This window comes from Stegodyphus dumicola, chromosome X1 (assembly GCF_044657685.1).
Source record: "Stegodyphus dumicola isolate Sdum_Otavi_A_Nest chromosome X1, ASM4465768v1".
Taxonomy (NCBI): domain Eukaryota; kingdom Metazoa; phylum Arthropoda; class Arachnida; order Araneae; family Eresidae; genus Stegodyphus; species Stegodyphus dumicola.
The window spans coordinates 171856238-171875144 of record NC_140780.1 but is presented as its reverse complement, the minus strand read 5'-3'; the positions used below and the strand labels follow the sequence as shown (position 1 = coordinate 171875144).

At 30.7% G+C, this 18907-nt stretch overlaps 1 protein-coding gene across 1 annotated transcript in view; it reads left to right on the top strand.

The window, feature by feature from the left end:
• LOC118192042 (alpha-catulin-like) overlaps window positions 1–18907 on the top strand; it is a 146284-nt gene that overhangs the window by 57342 nt on the left and 70035 nt on the right. The window contains exons 8-9 of the mRNA XM_085807804.1: window positions 13504–13590; window positions 17342–17500. Coding sequence (XP_085663930.1) covers window positions 13504–13590; window positions 17342–17500 — 246 coding nt within the window. The remainder of the gene's footprint in view (window positions 1–13503; window positions 13591–17341; window positions 17501–18907) is intronic.

Here is an 18907-nt window from a genome sequence, read left to right as displayed (position 1 = left end):
AATTCCTATGGGAGCAAACAGTTCTACACAAATATGTAACCTATTTCTTTTTACTTATGAATAAAAATTCCATCTAAGTTTAAATAAGAATGAATTAAAGCTATTTGCACATACATTTAGATACATAGATGATATTATAACTTTCAATAATAATTCTGCTTTTGAGCAATTCAAAATTTACCCAAATAGTTTAACGCTTAATAAAACGAATACGAATCAAGATACTATTGAATACCTAGACCTGCTAATTATTAAACACAGCAAATTTAAATTATATGATAAAAGAAGGAATTTCCATTTTCATACTATTAAGCTAATTAATTGGAACTCTAATATCTCTAGAAAAGTAATAGAAAACACATTTCATAACCAAATAATCAGAATAAAATGTATATGTACTAAAATAGAAGATTTAAAGGAAGAAATAATAAAGCTAATTATTGTTCAAGTTGATAACCAAGTACCACCAAAATTTATTAATTTATATATTAAAAAGGTAGGCATTAACCTTAATTTTTTGGCTCTTTATGGTATAACATTACCTTAAACCTTAGCTGGAGGGTAGTGAAGGATATAGAAGAGTAAAGGAATTATCTTGTAAATTTTTATTGTAAATAAATTTGTAAATATGCATATTTAATCAATACTGGATTCTTTCCTTTTACTAATAAAGGGCCAACTCTTTTCAAAAGTCTCAATTATAGCCCGAATTGAGTGAAGATTTTAATCTTCTAATTTTTATTACTTTAGCCAGTATTTAGTAAAGTTTTGATATACCAGTTGGAATCAAGTTTATTAAAACTTTCAATATTTTCTTTCTTTAAATTTAGCTTTTAATAAACATTTTTTAAGGAATTCAATTTAATAAATAAATTTTTAGGAATTCATTTCAAAATTTGGGGAATTTTTTAAGACATTTTAAGACTTTTTTTAATTTAAATTTTACTTTAAAACATTTTTAAATTTTAAACATTTCAGTTTTACTTAATTACTTTTTAATTATTACTTTTTAATTTGTAATTTTCACTAAAAAATCATTTTTTCACTTAACGTTTTTATTTGTATTATTTACACAATTTTGCAACACATTTAACATTACAAACAGTTTACATTTATTAATTCACAGTAACCACTTAACTCTACTTTACTTTAATTAGAGTACTTTTTTTGTGATATTTGCAGTACATCTCTTGATTGGCTCAGCTACTAAACTCCCTACCATAAATAGTTGGTCAGTTAAAATTAAAACTTGAATTACATACTTTTAGGATATTCTTTGATTTTTTCTAGATTTATATTATTTAAATACTTTAATATGAAAGTTTACAAAATTTTTAATAAAACAAAGATAGCAGCTTGGCACTGAAGTTTACTTACATAAGCGCCATCTATATAATTTGCAGAACACGCATCACTTAGATACTTTTACAGACCACAACACTATATGGTAGGTAAGTTAGAAAACTTACTATTTACTTGCTTTTAAGTATTTTTTATGTAGTATTTAAGTATTTTCTAGATACGTAATTATATTGTTAAGTATTTATTTGTTTTTTATAAATTAGTTCTTTTTAGTTTCTTTTTGATTGCTATGCATATTGGTGTCGGGGAGGTTTCTGTAGACAAGGGTTTCTAAAATGCATTGGTTTCTAAATTAATTTTTTAAAACATTATTTAAAAAAAATTTTAATAATTTTTTTTAATTAAATTTAATACTAGACTTTACATTGCTTAATTCTCAAAATACTTAATTATTGGTATTTTCCTTTTAGACCTTTATTTTGATTGCTAATTTCTCAAGGTACCACTTTATTGGTATTTCTTTATGGACATTCTTCACTATGTATTTACTTTTGGTTTTGACTTTTACCCTTGCCTGCATGAATGACAAAACACGAATTGAATGATTCTAGAGTTAGGTTTGGAGGCAACTTCCCCTTGATAAGTCTGTCTCCTGCCTGCTCAACATTCATTCACTTATGCATTTTTTAAAAAATTTTTTAGATTAATTTTAATTTGCTGAATTGGTTAATTTATTTTCATGGTTTGGTTTTGCACTTGATTTACTTATGCTATCTGAATGTAAATGATATTGTAGATTAGTTCGAAAATTAAATCTTTTATATGTTTGCACATTTTTAAATTATTTTAACTTTAAATGTTTTTTTTTTTTTTTTTTTTTTTTTTTTTTTTTTAATTTTTAAAATTATTTTAGCTTTAAATTTGCTTTTTACGTATATACATGTTTGTTAAAATTTAAATTTCTTTCCTTGCAGCAATGGCGCAAAGAATTAATTAAATTTGTATTTAAATTGAATTTATTCTTTTGCATAAATAAATTTATTTACAGAATCTTATGAAATTTGTGTTTTAGAAAGCACTGTCAGACTTCAGTTTTTGCATGCAGCTAACTCATATTATTTGCATTAATTAAGCAGGAAGAATATATGTAGTTTAAATTAATCTTTTGTAGGATTAAAAGATTAATTTTAAAGTTATGGTACTACTCTTCTGTACACCCTCAGGTCGCCAAATGTGGCGATATGTGTTCTGTGCTGGTTTTTGGCACGATTGCGTGTTCTGCAATGGTTTTGGGGCCGATGTTGGTTTCTTTGGCAACGCTTTTTACATGGAAACTTAAATTTTACTGTAGTGGTTTTAGTTACTGGTTGGTTCGTGTGGTGTGGTTTGAAATGGTGTATGATGCAATGAAAGATGTGTTGGCAAAATTTTAGTCGTGTGCCTAGTACAACTATTATTTCGGGTGACTGGAAATTCTACAAGGATTCAGGAAAAGGTTTTGAACATTTATTTGTGAAAGATAGTATCAGTTTTGTGGATAATGAGTCTGTCTGTCATATAAATATGATAAAGATTACGTGGCGGCATGTTAAACCTACGTTGCCTACTTATAATCGGAAATGCGATTTTGAGTTTTATTTCATGGTTTATATGTTTTTCCATCGCTGTTCTGAAACGGGAGAAGATCCATTCAACAAATGTGTGTTGAAATTGTTTGGATGATGTGTGAAATTGATATTTCTGCTGTTTGAAGAAGCATTCATTCATGGTAAGTTCATATTATTTCATTGTTCTTATTGTATAGAATGTTATGTTCATTGTTCTTTAGTATGAATTTCTGTTGTTATTGTTGTTTTTTGAATTGTTTGTAATTTATTTTAGTTTATTTTGTTGATTAGTGCACAAGGCCTAGATTGTGCAATTCATAGTTTTTTTTTTTTTAAGCTTAAACAGAAGCAGTGTACATGGTATTGTTTTAATGTTATTTTATGTTAATTTACTTAAACGAGGTGTGCGTAGTTCATAGATTGCTTCGCTGCATAAATTGTGTAATTCTGTGATTTTTTTTTATGTTAAAATAGATCTCTGTGTACATGGATTTTTGTGAAATATTTTTGGTTAGAAACTTTTACGTTTTTGCTATTTAAAGTTTTTGTTTCGGATTTTTAGCTTAAATTGTGTGTTCAAAACGTCGTTATGCAAAAACCGTGTTTTTTGAGACATTTTAGGCTTAAAGTTCAAAATGTAGACAAAAATTTAGATAGTAACATGGCAGCGTGGAGTTTCTCATCAAGAGAGGCCGTAGATAAGAGTAGTTCCAATGTTATAAAACTTCACGAGAATGTTAGTAATGTATTTTTAGTCTTTAAAAACATGTATGTTACTTTTAAGAAAATTCTTTTGGTATACCAAATGTAACAAAATTATAAATTAAAGACACTAGTAAATCGCAAAACGGTATCATTTAAGGGGGGGCCTTGAATTGTGACCCTTCATTGCAAGTTGAATTTGACATAAAAAATTGCACAACTTGAAATTAAATATCTAAATCAATTTTCGCTGTACAGGAATATTTGTTTTTTAATTTTATTTTTATAACGAGTATAAAATTTATCTGACAGTAAGGGAATTGGAGGATTAGCACTGTCATTTATATTTTCAAAAAAAATATTCAGGTATATATGCTGATGCATTTTGCATTCAGTAAACTAACTTCTGCAGACAACCATATTCCTTCTGTTATGATTTTGAGTTCAGCATGAGCATTTTTACACTTATTTGACTTTTAACAAACTATCTCTCTCCTATCAAACTCTGAGATTAAATTTTGATTAATCCTTAAAAATGAGAAAACTCTTGGAACATCAAAGACTTTATTCTTATGTTTACTGGCAATTTCTTGGCCTTGCAACATATTCTTTATAGCTCATTGTATTGGTAATTTCTCATTCTGTTTGAGGTGATACTTGCACAGTGTAGTCTCTTTAAGTGAAGCAGCAATTTTCCTTGTGCTCTTTTCTTGGCTACTAATATTTTCTTAAAGTGTCCCTTTTATGTGAGTGACCTAACATTTGAAATCTTTCATAACTGCCTCTGCTTGTAAAATCCTTCAAGTTTATATATTTATGTGTGTTATATAGGGCAGTAGACGTTTTCATATTTGGTGTACAGGATGGTTAAATAATATCTGGTAGAAATATACAGGCAGAGGAGGCTGAAATAAGCAAATTTTGTAATGGAATTTATATTCCAAAGTGGTGCATTGAGGTAATAACTGCTGTTGAGCAATGAATAAAGGCATTCTATTGGCATAAATTGTCATTTCCTGTGCAGATTTCGAGCAGTAAAAATTATTCAAGTAAAAATATGCAATTATATGCTGTACAAACAGAGCTGTTCGACGTGAATTTTTCCTATGAGTTTGCTGCTAAAATAGAGCAGCTGCTCAAAGGAGCAACAGAAAATGATTCCAGAGGGCTTCTTTTGAGCAATTGCTTCATTTCCATCCACAGACCCATACATAAAATGCATGTCAGCGTGATCTATGTTTATGTAGTGCTTGATATATGCCATTTGAAATCTGTGCATCGAATTACAATCAGCAGAATGCTATTATCTACTAAGCAACACATTATGCCATCTCAATGAGCCACTGCAGCACACAAATTTCATTATAGAATCTGCTTATTTCAGTCTCCTATACCTGCCTGTACATTTCTACTAGGTATTTTTTAATCGCCCTGTTTTTCAATTGATAAAACATTGTTTTGTAATTTAATGCGTAGCTTGCTAATTGCTTTAGACATTTGTGTTGTTATCACAGTCAAAATATTCTAGTCCAGCAGTTCTCACCTTTTGACTAATGTGGGCCATCTAAACGAAAATTGAAAATCTTTTGTACCACCACTGCATTTTACAATGATTGTTTTTCAATTTCTCCCTAGAAATATTAAAAAATTATGTATTTTGATATTTGCACAACCTATTATCTATTTGTATTAAAAATGCACATATAAAAAATATTTGATTAAAAATTAGTTACCATTTTAATTATCAAAATGTAAATTATGATACTTCAGTTCTAAAATTTAGTATGAAATTTGGATCTTTTTAAGAGAGATCAAATTCTTTGTCTTGCCTTATTTCACTTAGTTTTAACCATAAATTAGGATCCATTTTTAGTTTTGTTCTGTATTTATTTTTTTCAAATATAATAAGGAAGAACATCCTTGTTCACACAAATAGGTTGTGCAAAAGGGTAATAAAAATTTAATAGTTTATTTGAAATGCCTTCTTTTTTTTTTTTTTTTTTTTTTTGTTTAGCCAAAAGTAAACAAGTGTGTTATTTTAGAAATCTTTAGTTAGAGTTCTATCGCAGGAATTTTCTATCAGTTGGTCTTTTCCCTTATGAGATAAAATTTCAGGTACATTTGAAAGAAATGGATTTCTAATCCAATTTTGTTTTTCATAATCCTAGGAAAAATACATGTTGAAATTATTTATCAATGAAAAAACAATGAATTTTAATGTTGGATGCTAATTCTTCTTTTATTTTCAAATTATTTTCAGTTGGAAAACTTTCTAAAAGTAGTAAAAAGCTTAAAATATTATTATCCAGTTCTTTGATTTGAGTTCTTTGACTTGAAGGATTTTATCATTGCATTTATTTAATCTCTAATGGTAAACAAATTAACACTTTGTTCTTGTAAACCTAAATTTAATTCATTTAACTTTAAAAAAATATATCAGCTAAATATGCTGAATGTGTCAACCATAATTCACTAAATAAAAAATTTTGCACCTCAAATTTTGAATCACATAAGAAAATTTGAATTTCTGATCCAAGTTCAAAAAGACGATTTAAAGTGATGCCTCTGGATCACCTTACTTTGGAATGTAACAAAAGCCTTTCATTTTCACTGCCCATCTCTTTTCATAAAATCGTAAATATGCTTGTTTAAAGCTCAGCTTTTAATAAAAGTAAAATTTTCTCAGCTTGGTTTATAATAGTTTTCAGGTTTTTGAGGATTGTTTTGGCTACTAAGGCTTCACAAAAAATGGAACAATGAGTAAATTTAGTGTCAGGTGCGACTTTCTTTGAGAAACAGCACCGAAATATTTTCCTGTTAAAGCCCGAGCTCCGGCACTGCATGTGGCAATGCACTTATTCCAAGAAATATCATTCTCAGACATAAAATTGTATATTACTTTCACAATTTCATTTTCAATTGTTCTATTCATTTATCTTCTTCGAAATGTGTGTAAACTAAGCAAAGTTTGTTATATCAGTACTTTCATTCAGTTGCAAGGCAAAATATTCACTGCATTTTATTTTTTGAATAAGTGTCTCTTTTATGGAATTTGTTGACTTTATTGCATCATTTGGTAATGGAATCAGGGTAAGTCAAAATAAATGTAGCTGTTACAAATGGCTATAACTATTTAATGGAAAAGAATTTATCGATAAGAGTAATACAGAATGTAGACAGAACTACAAAATTTCTTTACGTAAGGCGCAGGTACAGTAAAGTGGAAGCCCACACATACGAGTTGAAACTTTGCAACGACAAGAAACCTGTTCATTGCAGCCGTCTCATTACTAAAAATGGTGAGTCCCATGCAGAAAGCATTTCACATGTTAGAATTTGAAACATGTCATTCTGTTATAACAGTGCAGAGAAGATTTCATCAGGGTTACAAACAAGAACCTCCAAAAGTTAACTACCTACGCAAATGGCATTCGATGTTTAAAGAAACGGAATGTCTGTGAAAAGGGGAAAGTAGTGGAAGGCCATGTGTTTCAGCAGGTAACGTAGAAAGAATTTGGCACACATATGATTGAAGCCCGGGGAAATTGACGTACAAAGGCAGTAGGGAGTTACAAATACCACAAAAAATGCTATGTCGTGTTTTCAGAAAGAGGCTGCAAATGAAATCTTACATCATTCAACTTTTGCAGCAATTGAAACAAGACTACGGCAAACATATGAATTACGTTATGTTTATGCTGGAAAGCATGAAAAATGAATCAATGGCTGATCGTCTCATTTTTAGTGATGAATCAACCTTCCACAAACTTCCCACATAAGTGGGAAGGTTTACTGGTACAACAGTCGAATACGTGGTACAGAGAAGCCTTCCACTGTAATTGAACGTGAACGTGACTCAGCGAAAGTTAATGTGTTCTGCGCAGTCTCATCACATATATTATACGATCCTTTTTTTCTTCAGTGAGCGAAATGTAGCATCAAATGTTTACCTAGACATGCTTGAGGTATGGTTAATGCCATAGCTAGACTGTGATTCCACGGATTACATCTTTCAGCAAGATGGAGTATGGAGGTTCGTGCATTTTAAAATCAACATCTTCCAAAGCATTGGATCGAAGTGGAGCTGCCGATGATGTCTTCTACTCTTGGCCACCGAGATCTCTGGATTTGACACCCTGCGATTTTTTTTTTTCTATGGTGTTATGTGAAAGACAGGGTGTTTGTGTCTCCCATTGCACAAAACAATTGAAGAGTATGCATTTGTAATGCGCTTCCATCATTGACTGAACAAATGCTTCAGAATGTATGGCTTAAAATGGACTACCACCTAGATGTTGTCCGTGGGACCAAGGGAAATCACACAGAACATCTATGACGTATGTGTACAAAATTTAAGTTCCCTCTACATTATGTGTTAATCTTAAAGATAAATTCATTTTCGATAAATAGTTATAGCCATTTGTAATCGCTATATTCATTTTGACTTACCTGGTATTATTACATTCAATAGTTGCTTTTTCGTTAAATAATGTTAAAATATAAGGTTTTCTCCAATAGTGTGAGCCTGCTCAGTGTTGGTAATTTTTAGGCTTGCTTTCATTTTATTGTCACGCCTCCCCCCCCCTTTTTTTTTTGTTGTTGTTGTTGTTGTAAATATTTAATTTATTTTCCAATGTCATTAAAATTGCAGTTTCTTTAATTAGAGAATAAAAATAGAGGTTATAAAGTTCATATAACTTTATTCTGAAAACATAATTAAGTTTTAAGTAACTAGCTTCCAAAGCTTTTTCTCTTGAAGTAATGAAAACCTTTCATTGCTTGTTTACTATTTTTGAACTCTGATAATGTCTTCTGAAAATATTCTTCAGATTTATCCTTTAAATTGGCATGCTTAGATTCAAGATGTGTTTTAAGAAACAGTGGTTTCATACTTTGATTGGACAATAGTTCTCCACAAACAACACATTTCGGTCGAGAGTCCATTTCATCTCCATTCTGAGTAAAGCCAAATGATAAATAATTTTCATTATATTTTCTATAAACAATTTTTCTTTCTTTTCAGTATTCCTAGTGCTAGAAGGTTGTCGTAAATGCATCACCCTATGAATCATCACTTTTCCATTTGGTCAATCCCAACCATTTTTGCATTTTGAAAAATCTATGTTTGTTTTATTATTTTTCACAAATATTTAAATGCACACTATATTATGAGTCCTTGAAAAACAAACGATGATATTCTCAAATCGCATAGAAAAGTAAGGAATAGAAAGGAAAAAGAAAACAAAATACCTGCAAATAGTAATAAAATTACTGAAAAAGAAGTGTTCCGAGTATGATATACACGAAATAGTTCTCAAAATGTGTTCTAAAATATTTAGAAACATGATTCAAATATATGAATTATTGTAATTTTTTTAAACCGTATTCATTAGGAATAAGTTCACAAGAAGAAAGTGGACTGTATTTCTTATTTAACACAACACTTTGAAATAGAAGAAATGCCGTCCATGTGACGACACAGCATTTTATGCACACATCACTCAAAACACCATAGCAATAAAAAATAAATACTTAACTCACATGTTTGAAAGGTTCATTCCCATAGCAACCATAATTGAATCATCAGGCAGTAGCACCATCTATTGTTGCAAAGACACACTAGAAATTTGTTTGGTAACAAAAAATACTAAACCCATATTGAGAACTTTTTTAAACATTGTATAGTATTTTATTTTAAATATGCATTGTTATTGCATTTAGGTCTGTATCCAAAGAAGCAGATTTGCATGAGACACAGAAAATGGAGCAGATTGTATATAGGAAATATTTTCATATAAACTTGTATAATTGAGATATTTTCACATATGCATAGTTTTTTGCCCCCCCCCCTTTCTCACCATATGTGACCTATTTCTCTGGAAGCTAGACATTATTTTCCGTTGAATGGCTTCTTAATCTGAAAATTTACATTTTTTGACCCAACAGTCTATTACAGTAAGAGTAATAATTAGATACATAGAAGATGGCTACTGTTGCAGATTTCTTGTAATTGTTATTGATCCTACCCTCTGTTATGCAGTTATTAAGAATGTGACAAAAAGTGCTTCAAAAATGGCAAATTTTTTAGAGCTTTGCTCTTGTGAGTGAGCAAAAGCAAAGGATTAAAGTTTACAATTGTGTTTATGTCGCAATGAATATATCAAATCGACTCAAACCATTCTGCTGATATCACAAGCATATGTGAGCTGTATCATGCTTTAGTACATACGCTGCTTGTTAAGGCCATAAACATATATATTTGATTCTTGTGTAATTTTATTAAAAACTGTTTGATAAACATACTTATTTTGTTGCTTAAAAAAGAATGAGGAAAGAACAGCCATGTTTAGTTGCTTATTTTTCAGTTCCTTTAATGATGAAAGCTAATAAATACGAAGACTGTGTGAAAGTCAAATCTCTTTTTAAGGCTATATTATCGTTTTTTCCCCCTTCTTTTTTGGGGGGGGTGGTAAAAGAAAAATGATAATTCTGTTATAAACACAAAGCTTTTATTTTCATGATTAGTGGTTGAAACATTGTATTCTAGTTGCAAAGAATTCTTTGTTTTAATCAATGTTTACTATTTTTCCATTATAGCATCTGCTGTGTTGTATGCATGATGGATTCTAAAAGGAAAAAAAGTTGTCCAAGTGTTACAAAATGTGTCATTTGCATCTACTAATGGTAGTTCAAATTACAATATGAGTTCTTAAAAATAACAGTGTTTATCTATGCTACAATATTAGTCAAAACCAAATTTTTTTATCATTATTGCCATTGTTGGAATTCACCAATAATTCAGCGGAAGGAATTTTCAGTGTATTGAACAATGATTTAACTCGGAAGTATATTCCTTAGGGAAAGTATGTCATCTTGGTTTATGGTAATGCAAATACCATAGTATGCAGTGCAGAAGGAGTTACTCCTTTCATTAGCAAATTTCAACCACCTATACTTATGCAAAGATGTTCTTGACATTTTCCTTATGTAACTCTTCAAAATGCCTCAAGTCATGGACTTAAATGTTTAATAACTTTTGATTCAGTTATATTATTTTCTTCAGAAAAGCTCAGACTAAGTAAAATTCTTTCAAATTGTGTGAAGCTGTGTTTTGAACTAAATCCTCACAAAATTTTAAAATGCAAGCATTCGCTGCTCTTCCTTTTTAGGTTGATTACAGAAAATTAAGCAGTTTGAAGCTTTAGAGCATTTTGTTTCTAGTAAAAATGCTCCTTTTTCCAAGTCATGCGTTTTAGCATATAAGTCACAAATGTAAACTTGACTATCTGTTCTTCATTAATGCCCTTCCATTTTTTATTTCTACTCATGTGTTTCTTCTAAAAGAAATTCCCCAAATACAGGTTCTCCAGAGGAAACTTATTGCCCATTTCACAGATTAATGAGCCTTTAGGGCCAATAATGCTGATGCATCAATTTTTTGTGTTGACTTTCACAGCATGCAAAACCAGAGAAGTGATTTTGACCAGTTAATCAGTACTAAGATCAGAGATTATATTTTTGAAAGGAAATTTATAGCTTCACAAATAAATCAGTTTCATTCCAGTTTAAGAGAATTTTACGAAGCAACTAAATCTACAATAAGTTCCCACCAACAATGAGTTTTTGAACCAAAACAACTATAGGATTTTTTTAAGATGAAAGGTTTAATTTTCTATTCAATAGGTTGCATTTGTCAAAAACCTGACTATTCGTGTTTACAAATTGAGTTTAAAGCTTAACTACTAGTTCTCTGATTTTGATGAGAATGTGCTTGCTGTTTCTTGAACTGATGTAGCATGGCATGTTTCAAGATTGCAAGATAAATATGTGTGGATCAGATCTGGAGAACTTAGCAAAGTAATGTTGACTGTTTATTTAGTATCTCGCACCACTGAAAGGATTTTCAGCATTGTACACAGAGGAATCAAACTTAATTTAGACCAAATTAATTCATGGACATAATGAATCCACTTCTTGTGCAGACAGAAATCATTTACTCTCTGTGCTGTTTGCTAAGAAAATACATTTAGTTGAGAAGAGTTTGCTGCAGCAAAACGTGTAGTAAAAATGGCAGATCAGGGATTGTAACACAGGGAAATGTATCTTAATTTTTCAGTCTTTTGTTTCTTGTGCAAAATTATATATAATATATACCTTATATACATTCATTTTATGTGTTGAAAAAGCCCCCTTTTTTTTGTGTGTGTGTGTGTGTAATTTGGGTAACACTTAGGTGTTGCAATTATAATTCGTTATGTATTACTGTTGCCCTTCTGAAAGACTGGCATTTCTATTATATCTACTAAGTTCAGAAAAGTATTTGAACATATACTTTGATATAATGATAAGAAGTTCCTCCAAAATAAGTGGCCTTTGATGTAGTATTGTGATTACTAGAATCTGAGGTGAACTGTATGCAAGGTGATGGATGGAATTTGTCATATTCTTGTATTCTCGCAAAATATCACCCAGTTAGGCTAAAACTGATGGAAGCATATGCCTCAATTTCACTCATTGATTTAGTTCATTCTACAATAAGGTTTAGTGAGTGCTTGGTTTTGGTACATTCAGTTTGTTTAAACATTGTATCCTTATGCTACACATTGCTTAAGGGCCTTAAAAATCTGAGATGAAGACCTAATGTTTTGAACAAAATATCTATATAGCATTAAAATTAAATATCTCATTAAAAAGCTAACCGTGCTGAATTTTAAAAAGAATTACACTACTTTATTTCAGCATAAAAAAAGTTTTTATCCTTTTTAGACATCTAAGGTTGAACAGTTTTTGCCAACTTTTGCACCTTATTGCTTTTTTTCAATTTCTGCATTTTCTATCATTTCTTCTTTTTTAATGTTAGAAATATCCTAATCACGATTTATTTATTTCTACACCATAGTATAACATGGGACCATGCATTTATCATTACTCAGCTTGACAAGTGTTTTTGTAAGAAACAAATGTAACTTACCATTTTGTTTCTTACAAAAACACTTGTCAAGCTGAGTTGTCAAGCATAGAATCAAATGGTTCTTCTCTTTGGTTATCCCTCCAAATTAGTATCTTTTAACCAATTCATTTTGGGACTTGCATTATACTGTAATGCATTTTTAAGCCTTGATTGCATATTTCCAGATGGGTAGTTTGGACAATTACTGAACAGTGAAGTAAGGGTGCCTCTGACTGTAAATGAGTTTCAAAGCCAGAATCACTGCTAGAATTGTAAAAAAGCTGATTAATGTAATATTGGTAAGGAACTTGTCAGTGTAATATACTGATGTAATAACTGCATGTAAGTGCAAATGCATATCTTCATGAAAACCTCCTTTATAGGAAACAAGTTATAGGAGAATGACTTTGTTAGTGATTAGTTCACAGTATTCCTCATATCTGACTCTGCATTTGAAACATATATATTAAATCTTGGTCCGTATTTTCCTCAATGTTTAATCATCTTAGCTTTGCATGTAGCACTTTCAGTACTATAGGTATGAACTTTTGCCCATTTTAAGGCACACCCTAAAGATGTTAATAGACAATATCCTATTAACCTCTTTACCTGCTCTTAGTTGTCATAAATATAACTTTATGATTTGACAAGAATCTGTCCAATTCCTGTGATGCATTTTCTGTATTTTAATGGAAAAAAAAAAAAAAAGCCATAATGATCTTTTACTGAGTTAGTCCTTACTTGAAAACCTGTTTTCTGGAAGTAAAATACATGTTTTTTACCATGTGGCCATGCTATATTTATTTCTTAATTGCAGTAATATTTCATTAAAGTGTTATTGAAGGCCTTGTGTGTTAGCTTGGTATGAAAAGAATAAAGAAAACAAATTTATTACTTGTATTGCTTCAAATAAATAAATGTAAACTTATTCTTATTTGATAGGATCAAGCAGGGTGTACTTCACCTACTGAAGATCTAGAAGCTGCTATATTACAAATTTTACGAGCTAGCAAGGATTTAAAACAAGAGGTATTGCTTATTTAGTTATCTTAATTTAGAAACTTATTTTCTAAGTTATTTTATATAAAAAGATCAAGTTACTCTGAATTTAAAGTGATGCAAATGTGTAGAAACGAAATAAAAATGTGAAATATTTTTTTTTAATTGTGAAAGACATTATACAGCTGTAAAAATGTATGCACCATGCATAGTAAACTTTTTCAAAGTAATTTTAACTGATCCCTTAACCTTTTTATTGAATACATTGTGAACTTCTTATGCTTTATGTACCTCCTTGAAAAGTAGTAACTGCCTTGCCTGTTGCATAGATTTTGAATACTCTAATTATTAATATATGCAATAATAACAGTAATAAAATTAAACTTGTATATGTGTGTCTATATATATATACAGAGAAAGAGACATGCTGTCAGTACTACAATTTTTAATATAAGCAATAATAATAAGAAATAAATCGTGTTATGTATACTGAAAGAGAAAGGGGTTAAGTTTCTTATTCATTAATTACGAATATTGATAAACATAAAAAAATGGTTTAAACGGTTAAACAAATTGTATGAAATTATAAATATTTTACTATATAATCATTGCGATGTTTGCACATCATTGTTCATCAATTAAGATTATGTTTTAGGTAAAATCACTAGTCATCTTCAGAGAATATCTTTATTTTATGTTTTGGGGCATTTAAGTAGGAAAAATGAATCTAAGGAATTAATCAGCAACATTGTTTCCACAGGATGCACATAATATAAGTTAAGAACTACATTAATGTTAATTGTCGCAAAGCATATGAAAACTGTGGAAATGAGCAGTATTTGTCAAGAATGTTCTTTTCATGTTTAAATAGGAAAGGTTGAACTCTCAATATTTTTGAGAAAAGTATGTCCATGCGTCTGACCATCCAAAAGTACTTTTTGATAAAACTTTAGCTGCTAAAATGCCATAGGTAAACACATAAAAATAAGTAAAATATAGTGGTATTAAGCATTTTAAGCAACTTTCTGAAGCATAAATTTCTTTTAAGTGCTAGTTGAGCAAAATTTTATTCGGCATTTCTAAAAGAAAGTCATTTCATAAAACAGAATGAGAGGATTTAAAGCATAATTATATTTTAATTTATTGATGCACAAAAAGTAAAACAGATCAGCAGGTAAGTTTAGAATAACCTTCCTTAGATAGAATGTATTTGAAAAATTTATTAGAAAAATAAATTAGTACTTTCTTAGAATTATTTTTTCAATTGAATTGATTCTTAAGAAAATATATACGTACGCTTTCTTCAATAGCCCTCTCTTTAGTAGGCACATGCATGATCATGAAAAACAGACTGGATCAAAGGCAAAAGATGTTAGGAAGTGGCAAAATGCCAGTTATACCAGGCAAAGGAGTGATAAGTCATTTATATTGTTTTGTACTCATCAAACCATAGACATCTTTATGCACTCTGTAACATAAAAAGCAACACAGCAAGGAGTTATCTGAATGAGACAAAATTACATATGCCCATATCTTACAATAGAATATGGAAATGATTAATGCATCACAGATGGTTTTGAAAATAGTATAAGCAGATGTCACCATTTGAGAGAGGACATGCAATTGAACTTAAGGGAGCAAAGTCAAATTGCAGGATCACTAGACTAAGGTTACAGCAGTGCTACCATTCAACAGTGTTAACAGGAATGGATGAACCAGAGCATCAAGAAGGGAGTAGTCAACTGAAAATAATAATAAAAGGTGATAACAGGGTGATCATTTGATCGCTCCTCGCAGCCCCTGATGTGCCTTTATCAACAATCCGACTTGCCACAGGGGCATTGACAGGCGACTCGGTGATCAGGAGCTGAAGTCACAGAGGCTATTGCTCTAACTGTCCCAGTCTGTTGCACACCAACAGGCACATTTGACTTGAGATCTTGCATACTGGAATAGAATTGTTTTCAGCGATGAGTCCACTTTGCTGGTAAGGTATCTGATAACCAGCAAAGATATATCTGGAGAAGTTCAGGGCAGTGATGGGTTACTCACCTGACTGTTGTCTGCCTGACAGCCTGACACCCAGGAGTTATGATATGAGGTGCCATTTCATTTGATTGCTAAACCCCTTTGGTTGTCATGCATGATACGCTTATAGCATGGCAGTATGTCAACAAGATTCTATGCTCCATAATATTGCCCTTCCTTTCATCAACCCCTTGCCTTTCAGCAGGATAATGTACAACTGCACTTGGCATCCCTTTCTACTGGTTGTCTTCATGCATTTCCTACACTTCCTTGGCCAGTGCGATCAACATGTATTTCTAATTCTTTTGGGCTCTGATAAGCAGGCATTTATGAATTGTGGCAATCTAACTGGGCAGTTGGAACATGTACGGCAAGCAGTCTCGCTGGAGGACATCAGCCAAGTCTGCGAGTCAGTGCACAGCTGCATAACAGCTTTTGTCAAGGCTGGAAGTAAAGCAATGTATTATTTATTACTGAATAAAATGATAGTTTCTATGGTACTGCTAGTGTTCCATTTTCAATTATATGTGCATCACAGCTACCATTTTTTTGTCCCATTCATGTATCTCCTTAGTGCATCACTTTTTATGTTATAGAATGTATTTATGACTCAGGTTTCTTCAGGTTATGCATTACAGGATTGCATATTGTTGGTAGTAAAATTAATACTTCACATTTCAGAAGAAGAGCTTTATCTGTTGATGTGCTCAGAAATAGCAATTTCTGTTTCTGGTACTGAAAATGGGTCTTATCATGAGGCAGGAACAGTATACGAGTAATATGTTTTAAGTCAGCCGATATATTATTTGTATAGTTGGACTTTAATCCAACAGAAAATGTTTGTATAAATCTTAAACAGAAGATGAATAAAAAATACAGCTAACTGAAGCTATGCTTTCATGCTGCTGTGTTCATGAGGCTGAGGAAACTTGCATCGAGATGTGCTTTGTTTATTAAAAATAAAGGCAATTTAGAGAAACTGTTTGTATTCATACACATATCTAATGTAGCATGGCTTCATGAAGAGTTGTTTGACTGCGTGTGATAATTTTAATTTCCCTTTCCTAATTTTAAAACTCGCATTGTCATTTAAGACATAAAATAATGCTAATTTTAAGTTCCTCTCTGCCTTCTCAACCGTGAAACATGGAACTCGAGTGAACGTGAAACGAGGAACATTTTAAATCTGTAAAAATTCTGAATTCTTTATGATATTGTCATCAATATGATATACTGTTTATATCATTTGGTATTAACATTATTTGCGAAATGGGTTCAGGTGCTCAAAATACAGATTTACATGATGTGTTGCAAGACCAAATTATAACTCCAAGTTTAAAGTGCATGTCTGTTTATTTTGCACTTTGTATGAAATTAAAATATGGAGGACATAGGAGAATCCATCTTTTCATTTCTCTAATATTGTTGACATATCCTGAACTATTAACACTTTTTTTAAGTTGATAAAAATTTGATAAGTATTCTCTGTTACAATGTTAGATCAGAATAAGTATCAGTGTCTTTAAGTAATCCTTTTAATCATCTTTTTCTGTACAAAGTCGTTAGGTGTTACACATACAGAATTTATAATATAAAAAAGTATATCATATGCTAATTCAACCCTACTGTCTTTAGTTTATTTGAATTTAGTCTTCTAAATTTATTGGTTTATTCATATTTTGTTTCTTTTAATGCTTTGAAAATTTTTTCATTGAATATTGTAGTGTGAGAGTTCAATATTTTGTTCATATAGCTTCAGGATGCTGCTCTAGATCAAGCTCAAGAATTGGTGAAGCTGTTTGATGAAGTGCATATTTTAAGTTATCTTAAAACTTCTGCTATTGCTGGTGACAAAGATAAACTGGAAGAATTTTCTGAGAAGTTCTCGGAATATGCTGAACACGTGCAAGATGTAAGATGCCTTTCATATATTGCTGATCCAACATCTTCACAGCATGCTAAGCAGTTGAATTGATCGGTATCACTGTATAAAGTAGTAACAATTTCTTTTTGAGTCAAAACTTCCTTTTTCTGTATATTTCTTGAATATCTGAAATTGTCAAATTGGTAAAAAATGCAAGAAACTACCTTTTTGTAAGAAAATACTAATTTTTTCCCTCTAGATTTCTTAATTTATAAAATCTGCAAATGTGTGAAAAATAATGTTTCAGTTAAAAAATCCCAACCATTTTTTTCTATAGCAGTGGAATACAGGCAGATGTTGAATTTAAAGGAGTAAAAGTTATTTGAGGCTAAGTTCAGTTGTCAATGAGTTAAAATAAAACAGAAGCTTCTTATTTGGTTTTTGATCTGATGAGCTTCAGGGACAGTAGTTGAACCTATTTTAGATATTAATCCTTTATTGGCACAATATAATGAGGAACAACTTTACAGCCATGATGATACACAACATGTCTTAGCTACATTCTGATCATTAACAAAAATTTAAAACAATTGTAGCGTATCAGCATTATCCATTGGCCAGAATTTGCAACAGGTGCAGTATATGTTTTTCATCATGAATGGACTGCTTAACTACTGCCATGTTCGATAGGTTAATAAGTCAAATTGTCAGCTACCTTACATTTGTCATTTTTGGAAACCTTTGAACTTACAAAATTCAATAACAAAGTGATTTTCTTACTACTTTACACATACAGAAGTTATATTTTTCTGACTATAATATTTCTTGTATTTCGATCTGGAATATAATTGATTTAGTAATAACCGAGTCTGTGTAGTTGTTTTAAACTACTTAAATATAGTTTCAAATGGTGTCATTCTTTTGTTAGTAAAATATAGACATTTTGTTTAAACGTGCCATTTTAAATATATCATTTTTTTTTTATGTGTAAAAGACAAAATGTGTGTATTTTCTTGTTTTTAAAGTTGGTGTGATTATATCGCTCTAAATTTAGCTGCATTAAAAAAATCTAATAAATTATTGTGTAAAGTATTCATAATTTAGTAAATACTCAGTGATCAAGATGTATCAGAACTGGGGCTAAAAAATATCTATACTATTTACTGTATTCTCCTTCAAAATAGTCACCTTATGAAAGTATATACGTTATCTAAAGTTCTTGCTGTGCTGAAAGCAGTTCCATAATTCTTTTTCTGAGATAGTAAGCAAGTCGTGTGTTCTGTTGAATTCCATTTTTAATATCTGCCTCCTTTTAAGAAGTATTTGATTTTTCTAAAGAGGAAAGAGTTACAGTGGGCATTGAGGTCGCTGTTAAACCTGAGGAGGGGCTTTTGTTTAGCTGAAAACTATTGTTGATTCAGGCCTGAATGAGTAGGTGCATTGTCATGGTGAAGT